Source organism: Dreissena polymorpha, chromosome 8 (genome assembly GCF_020536995.1).
Source record: "Dreissena polymorpha isolate Duluth1 chromosome 8, UMN_Dpol_1.0, whole genome shotgun sequence".
NCBI classification, from domain to species: domain Eukaryota; kingdom Metazoa; phylum Mollusca; class Bivalvia; order Myida; family Dreissenidae; genus Dreissena; species Dreissena polymorpha.
The window spans coordinates 105,595,391-105,604,252 of NC_068362.1; the positions used below are offsets into that span (position 1 = coordinate 105,595,391).

General features: G+C 36.5%; 1 protein-coding gene across 1 annotated transcript; it reads left to right on the top strand.

Moving 5' to 3' along the window:
- The first annotated feature begins 6,080 nt into the window (after window positions 1-6,080).
- LOC127840792 (uncharacterized) lies at window positions 6,081-8,589 on the top strand. Its single transcript, XM_052369201.1, has 5 exons — window positions 6,081-6,218; window positions 6,711-6,729; window positions 6,782-6,945; window positions 7,404-7,643; window positions 8,202-8,589. Exons 1-5 carry the CDS (start codon window positions 6,081-6,083, stop codon window positions 8,469-8,471), a joined length of 831 nt encoding a protein of 276 aa, XP_052225161.1. The 3' UTR covers window positions 8,472-8,589.
- Window positions 8,590-8,862: the final 273 nt, after the last annotated feature.

Consider the following 8,862-nt stretch of genomic DNA (forward strand, 5'->3'; position numbering starts at 1 on the left):
AAGTAGACCACCTGAGGGGGAAAAAGCCTTTTCCTATAAGATAAAGCAGATTTTGTCAAGAAGTAGCATGTATTTAATTAAATGCCATATTAATAACCTCACATAACTTCAGAATAATAAACCATGATATCAAAAAATGTTTATTATTTTGTGTTGGCTTGCTATTTTAAATGTTATTATTACCTGGTTAAAAAAGACAATTATCAGACCAACAGACAGGGCAAAAACAATATGTCCCCCACTATAATGGTGGCAGACATAAAAACTGACACAAGGACCCACACATTATAAATAACAAAACTATTGCCAAGCAATATATGTCCCCTACCAGCCCTACAATGTCAGAAATATTAATTTTTTGTATATTTGTTGCCATAGCAACCATAATTTTTAATGTAGGAAGAAAATGAAATTACCAGCATAAAGTCTATATTGCAATCTATCCATCTTTCAAGTTTCATAGAAAAAATATGAAGAACTTTTAAAGTTATTGCAGGATTCACCATGTTTAGCAAAATTTCTATTTTCAGCAATATTGCTAGTCTATTTGTTGCCATAGCAACCATAATTCTTGATGTAGGAACACAATGAAATGAGGTACATAATCTCCATATTGCCATCTGTCCATGTTTCAAGTTTCTTGAAGAAATATGAAGACTTTTTAAGTTATCGCAGGGTCCAGAAAAGTGTGACAGACCGACAGAAACCGGAAGGGGACAATAAAGAGTACTTATATTATATGTAGTTATACTAAAACAAATGTACCACTAGTGCTGTTTGGTATATGTAATATAGAGAGTCTGGTAGACTGCAATATTTTGTGCATTAAATCTTGAGTGCATAAATCCGTAAAGACGGAAGCCATCTTGGTTTTTAATTTTTTTTAATTTATAGAAAGTAAGGAATATAGAAAGTACACTGCATTACTTAACCAAGACCTTGTGAAAATAAATCATTCTACATATTATCTTATTAGGTAAATATAGTTTGGAAATATTACACGACCTATATTATTTCAATTGCCGCCAAAAATATGCAGTCAATTGAAAACCAAAATGGCTTATCAGTCCTGTTTAAACACACATGTCGATCTAAAAAGTGATCTCAAACAACATATATGGGAATCTAGTTAAATCTATGGGATAAACACATAAGGCAGAATATACAAATTTGAAGCAAGAAATATCGGAGATAATTGTCAACATAGCTCTCTCAAAGGAAGATTTATATATGGGGTTATGGAAAGACTGTGCATGACATACAATGCTATATCAAAGACATATATTTTAATGCTTTTATTCCTGTGGTAAAGTGGTAAACGCTTAATAACTTACACATGTCTTGTGGGAATTTAGGCTGTGATTGAAAAACTGAATACATCACAAATGTTGTTCAGTATGTTCTATAACATGAACTCGTTCTCCGAATACATAACGCATATTGTTCAATATGTCCTAACATGAATATGTTCTCTGATTAAATCACAAATATTGTTCAATATGTCCTAACATGAATATGTTCTCTAGATTGTCTGTGCAAACCAATATTATGATACCAGATCATGTTACCTCGACCTTAAACTTTATATGTTTATTACTTTCATCCAAAGAAATCACTGAACCTTGTGACATTGACCTTTGACCGTTGCTCCAAAACATTAACAGGTGCATTAAGTTTTTCACAAATAAACATCAAACCAATTTGCAAGATTGTACACCAATTAATTCACTAGATATCAAGCAGAACGAAATAGTCTACATACGACCAACCCAAGGTGGGCATGTGCACAGCATTATACAAGCCAATTCTTTGAAAGCATACTTTAAAGCTTGATTGGTCATTGTCAGCATCGGGTACTGCTTAAATGTACCCAGGATACTCCCAAGTATACTTAAATGTACCCTGGGTATGAAAAATATACTGAAACGTACCCGGAAATTATAACGCTAAATTGGTTGTTATCGCCTTTTATTCAAATTAATAACCCAAACCAAAATGATTGCTCGCGGCAAGCTTGCGAAGCTTAATTTTAATTTGTACAAGCTTGCTAGTATTTTAATACAAAATTCTGCAACCTTGTGCAAGCTTGTGCAAGCTTTTTAGTAACTGATGGACTTTCAAAGTACAAAAATATGAAAAAGTTAACAAAAAGCATTATTTCAAGGAAGCTAATTTCTTTCCCAGCATATTGGGATTCAAATTTAATGGCACAGAATCTTAATTATCAGGTAAACATTTTTTTAAGCCTAGCTGTTTAACATAACATAAATTTTGACCTTTCAAGACTTTCTCAGAAGCCAATCAAATTTAAAACAAGGGCTGTTTGTAAAACATGTATGCCCCCAATATGGGCTGACCATTGTAGTGGCAGCCATTGTGTGAATACGTTTTTTGTCACTGTGACCTTGACCTTTGACCTAGTGACCTGAAAATCAATAGGGGTTATCTGCGAGTCATGATAAATTTACCTATGAAGTGTCATGATCCTAGGCAAAAGCGTTCTTGAGTTATCATCCGGAAACAATTTTACTGTTCGGGTCACCGTGACCTTGACCTTTGACCTAGTGACCTAAAAATCAATATGGGTCATATGCGAGTCATGATCAATGTACCTATGAAGTTTCATGATCCTAGGCGTATGCCTTATTGAGTTATTATCCGGAAACCATTTAACTATTTCGGGTCACTGTGACCTTGACCTTTGAGCTAGTGACCTCAAAATCAATAGGGGTCATCTGCGAGTCATGATCAATCTACCCATGAAGTTTCATGATCCTAGGCAAAAGCGTTCTTGAGTTATCCGAAAACCATTTTACTATTTCGGGTCACCGTGACCTTGACCTTTGACCTAGTGACCTGAAAATCAATAGGGGTCATCTGCAAGTCATGATCAATCATCTATCAAGTTTCATGATCCTAGGAGTATGCGTTCTTGAGTTATCATCCGAAAATCATTTTACTATTTGGGTCACCGTGACCTTGACCTTTGACTTAGTGACCTCAAAATCAATAGGGGTCATCTGCGAGTCATGATCAATCTACCTATGAAGTTTCATGATTCTAGGCGTATGCGTTCTAAAGTTATCATCCGAAAACCATTTTACTATTTTGGGTCACTGTGACCTTGACCTTTGACCTAGTGACCTCAAAATCGATAGGGGTCATCTGCGAGTCATGATCTATCTAACGACGAAGTTTCATGATCCTAGGCGTATGCCTTCTTGAGTTATCATCCGGAAACCATTTTACTATTTCGGGTCACCCTAACCTTGACCTTTGACCTAGTGACCTCAAAATCGATAGGGGTCATCTGGGAGTCATGATCAATGTACCTATGAAGTTCCGTATACGTGCGCTTATAAGACGCCCTCGCTTATAAGACGCACCCCGACTTCGGACTTTATAATGGGTGGATTTGAGACTGACCCGCGTGTAAGACGCGGTCAAATTTTGCCGTATTCATTGGCCGGAAAATGGCCGAAAAATGGCAGAATGTTAAAGAAAATCATCAGTTAGTAAAACATTGAGAATTTTTCAAACTCGCGCTGCATACAATTAGTAATTCACGCAAGTCTGAAAAATAAAACAATCAAACAACAAAGTAAATAATATTTGTTTATTTTATGATATATTAGTGGGTTTTAATTTATTTTCAAGTATTATTCATGCAATAAAAATAATTATCAAATTGACAAAATTTCTAACAACTGCGTATTAATCATTTGCCCTAACAATTGCAAACAATTGCAAACATAAAACATATTACGTTCGTAATATCAATGCACAAGCAAAATTGATCGTGTCAGTCATCTTAATTGTTTTGTTTGACAGGTATTGAAATCTAATAGGCAGATATTTTGAAAGCGTTTAGTTTTATTACCTAGATTATGCAAATTTTACGCCCATTGTCTATCAACAATAGGTAACGCCTACTTTCATAAAATTAGCCAATCGCGTGATAGAGTGATAGACTCCGAAGCGCAGATCGAAATCACGTGTCAAGAAGAAAGCCATATGCGGATATTTGCATGCGGTCGCTCTTTGCTCCCGTCGTTGTTGGCCCCTAATAAATAATGTGTCATCGGTATTAGTGGTTCGTCTGAATAAACGTGTTTATTTAACAATTGACAGTTGCAAACTGGTAACTTATTTCCTTTCAGAGGATACCCTAATTGCCAATTATGTCTTAATTGAAAATTAACGACGTGGAACAAAGACGATCAGGTGATACAAACTTGTCAAATAGCATTTGTAATCGGCAGCGTGTTTACTGAGAATTGATTTTGCTGTTGTTTTAAGCATGTTGGCATCGTGTTGCCGCTTACACACGTATACTATAATGACCAATTTATATGGCATTTAACGACGTCGCGCGCAGACAATCAGGTGATAAAAACTTTTAAGAATAATCACGGACAATATAACGTCTTACGCCACAAAAATAACAAAATTCAAATTAAAAATAATAGACAACAAAGTCAGTAACAATACATTTTATTACAAATAAATCGGTAACTGAACATAGCGTTCCGATACACGGTACGGGCCAATACAGACTTTAGAGAAAATGCAAATGGCTGCCGCGATGATTCAAAACAACTGACAAGTGTCCAACTTGGCTAGCATAAGCCCAGTAAACTCGATATTTTGATTTTTTTGTTTATTTTCACCAGTATCTCGCTTATAAGACGCGACCCCAACTGTAACTTATTAATTTAAGTCTCAAAAATGCGTCTTATAAGCGCACGTATACGGTAAGCGTTTTTGAGTTATCATCCGGAAACCATTTTACTATTTCGGGTCACTGTGACCTTGACCTTTGACCTAGTGACCTGAAAATCAATAGGGGTCATCTGCGAGTCATGATCAATCTACCTATCAAGTTTCATGATCCTAGGCCTAAGCGTTCTTGAGTTATCATCCGGAAACCATTTTACTATTTCGGGTCACTGTGACCTTGACCTTTGACCTAGTGACCTCAAAATCAATAGGGGTCATCTGCGAGTCATGATCAATGTACCTATGAAAATTCATGATCCTAGGCCCAAGCGTTCTTGAGTTATCGTCTGACAACCACCTGGTGGACGGACAGACCGACAGACAGACCGACATGAGCAAAGCAATATACCCCCTCTTCTTCGAAGGGGGGCATAAAAATTAATTTATATGAACAAAGTTTACTTTAAAACTCCGGAAATATTTTGGTCAGCTGTTTTAAATTATTTATATATTAATCAACAATTGATCTCTTTTCTAAAATATAATACATACTAAAGGAAAATTAATACATCATATGGTTCATAAATAGTTTCATATAATGGGTGAAACATTTTATTTGCGTTGCACTCTGAGAAAACTAGGTTTAAAGCCACACACCTTGAAATGAAGTACATTTTAATCAATTAATATAGATTCAATTTGAAAGTGTGCAAAATCTAAATCTAAAGCCTAGTAAGCAAGTTATTTATTATTTTTCAAACGGTCCCGCTTTTAAAACCGAAAGTAGCATTTGTAATTCAAAGGATCACGGGTTATATGACACATTCGGAATACCTCCGGTTTCATCTACAGAAATAAACAAACATGGCGGATAGTGGAACGGACATGGTGAGTAGCATCTGTATTCTTACAAATATTTCAATTAAGAAACTATTAATAAGTTTCATATGCATATTATCACGTAAAAGTGACTCTGAATTATCGATTGCAATATATGTTAGCCATATTTATGCAATCAAATTCTTTAAATCCTTGCGAAACAGTAGAAAATTTGCTTGGGGCCCCCCACGGGGAAATAAAAGAACATGTATTTTTCGAAAGAATTCACTAGTTTAAGAAAAGGTGGATGTAAATAATAAGTGCTATCTGTATAAACTATACTTATTAGTTATAAATGTTATAAAACTCCACATTAGCACCACGTGTATACCAATGTGTCATTTATTTTGACTAATTTCTTTATACCATTTCAGACATGTAAATTATTATATCATTTGAGATTTTTTGCTATTATGCTAATGAAGAAGTGTTTTTTTAGGATACAGATACATCGATGGATAGTTTAGGCTTTAGAGGGGGGAATGGTGGACGGGGCAGTCGTGGTGGTCGGAGTAGTCGTGGTGGACGAGGTAGTCGTGGTGGCCGGAGCAGTCGTGGTGGTCGTGGTGCAACAAGGGGTAGTGCAAGTGGAAGTGGAAATGGTGGTCGGGCTGAAGAAGGTATTTTTGATTTTAATATATTTATTATGATTATCCCTCAGTTCACGATACCAAGCAGATTGCTCGCTTTCTAGACTTTACATATATAAGTATTTCCTGGTCTTTGTACGAGTACACTAGGTGATTGGAGCTGCAGTGAATATGCTTCAAAAATATTTGAATGATAATATAATATATATTCATTGTAAGTATAGTTCAGCCATGTCATGGCAAAAGGGACATGAAGGCTATCCAGATCAACCTGTTCTTGAAGCGCAGTCTGATCCACACTGTTCAATATTCAGATTGAACAATACAGATGTTGAGCAAACAGTTTCGATCCTGATCTGACTGTACTTTCAAGCGCAGGCTGATCTGGATCTATTAAATTGTTTGCAATCGTATAAAGGTCCCTTTTCCAGTGACGTGCCTCATTTGTAAACAAAATATATCCACATCAAATACATGAAAGAACTTTACAAATTGTTTTGTGTTTTTTTTTGCTCCCCCTAGAAGTTGATGCAAATGACAAGTGAGTGACAGGTAACAAAACACTAATAAAACAATATGTCTTAACATTATAGGCGGTGGAGTAGAAAGAGGTCGTGGTGTTGCTAGGGGTCGAGTAGGAGGCAGGCGTGGAGGTAGAGGTCGTGGTGGTAGAGGTCGTGGAGATGAAGTCAGAATTGCGAGAAGTGACAAAGAACGTCTTGAGGCATTGTGGGCTGAGAGGAAGCAACAGATGAGGGTAATTACATAAAAAATAAATTATTACTAAAAAGGGTTGAACATATAATACAGCTGTCACTTGAAATACATACTTCAGCATCAGGATAGTGGGGGAAATGACAAATGTAACTGCACGGAAAGCTACCCGGGGCTTTGGTTCAGAGATAGTGGGCCCTGGTCTCTTTCAATTTAAGGCCAGGACACATAATCATTGGTTAACATAGACTTCATCCCCACAGGATAAAGATTATACAATGGTGTACTGACAAAAAATTGTCCTCATTATTCAACGGCCTTGTTGTGCATGGTTTCAATTGGCTGTTATATAAATCATAATAGACGTGTAGTTGTCAACACTATCACTCATCAATATGATAAAATAAGACTTAAGGCAATATGTGGAACCTAAATAATGACACTTAAAATTTTGTATGGTTTGGACATGTCGATAAACATCTACATATTATATATTTTCAGGATGTAGTTAAAGACATGCCTGTCGACGAGCTCCGAGAACTTGTCCTAAAACTGATTGATAGAGAGCCAGGACTTGTGATCGATCTGTGCGAGGGTGCACAGGCCGGTGACAACCCTCCACCTACACCAGAGCCACTGCAACCTGCATGGTGTACATGTGGTAACTGCAGGGCAATGGCGACAGACCTAGAGAATGTCTGTTGTAAATGCCTTCCAAGAAACTGTGTTTCAACTAGAGCTGTAAGTTTCATTAAATCAACATTTCTCTAAATCATGTATAATGGGCAAGGTTGAATACTAAATTCGTAAGAAACTCAACTGGATCAAAAGTTCAAAACTGTTAGTTACATGAACTCAAAACTATAGTCTAATGTTACTTTAAAAAAATTGCACATATTTTTTATCAGTATTGTCCCACTTGAGCCATTTGAAACAAAAATGGCACTATCGCAATGCATAGTCTTTAGCTGATGCCCTTTGACTGCAGTCTGAGAGAATCTATAAAATGATAGTTCAGGTGAAATCTTGCCACTGCCATTGATCACACAGGCCGCCATTGCTGCAGTCAAAAACAACACTAGTGCATGCTTTGATTTTGAAACTAGGTATGAATAAATTATAACGACCAGTTTTGATTTAGACCACTCTGCGCTAAAAATCAGTCTACAGCCTAAACCAGGTTTACCATACTTGTTCGGACCATCAAGACTTATCGTCTTAATTGCACATTTAGGATAATTGTGCCCTACCTCTATTTCTCAAGCAATTGTTTATAATTTATAATTTTTCTCAATTCAGGAGATTGACAGACTAGTGTTGGATCCACAGGTCCTTGCTTTAGGCCACACTTATTACAGGGAAGTGTTGGCAAGGCGGCGCGAAAGAATTGAGGATGCCCACAAGCGTTACCGGCATTGTGCATACCGGAATTTCAAGTTGTGGAGGTGGGGACGTCTGGGAGCAGGGGTTAGGAGAGTTATACCGAGTTGCTGTGTCCTGAGGATCAGAGCACAGTACCCATCTCCTACAGGACAGTATGTTGGATACATTCCTGGGCGGTTTTACTGAACAATTGTGTTTCTGTGTAAATACTGTGTAAATAAAAGACAAAAGTGTATCCATTTTTTTCAGTTGTATTCTAGTAAAAACATTCTGTAACAAGAAATTTTAACAACTCCCACCAGGAGCACATTTTATACAAAAATTCAATTTGAATATATAAAAGGAAGTTAATATGAAATGAGAAATATGTTTTATAAAGGGAGATAATTGGTTGGTATTGGGTGCGATGTGTTATCTGATTATGGTGAATAGTTGAGCTAAATAATTTAAAAACCCTTTGATAAATGTACAAGAGGATCATAGATCCTGCTCTCATCTGTTATCAGCAAAATTATGGCCTCTGGATTATCGGCAAGGTTTTCTTATCATTTGAACTCGTTTTGATCCCACATGACCA

Excerpts from the sequence above, each read along its gene's own strand:
- LOC127840792 (XM_052369201.1), top strand. The coding sequence starts at position 6,081 with ATGGTGGACGGGGCAGTCGTGGTGGTCGGAGTAGTCGTGGTGGACGAG. Across the intron at positions 6,946-7,403 it reads AGAGGAAGCAACAGATGAGG|GATGTAGTTAAAGACATGCC; the intron begins GTAATTACATAA and ends ATATATTTTCAG. Across the intron at positions 7,644-8,201 it reads ACTGTGTTTCAACTAGAGCT|GAGATTGACAGACTAGTGTT; the intron begins GTAAGTTTCATT and ends TTCTCAATTCAG.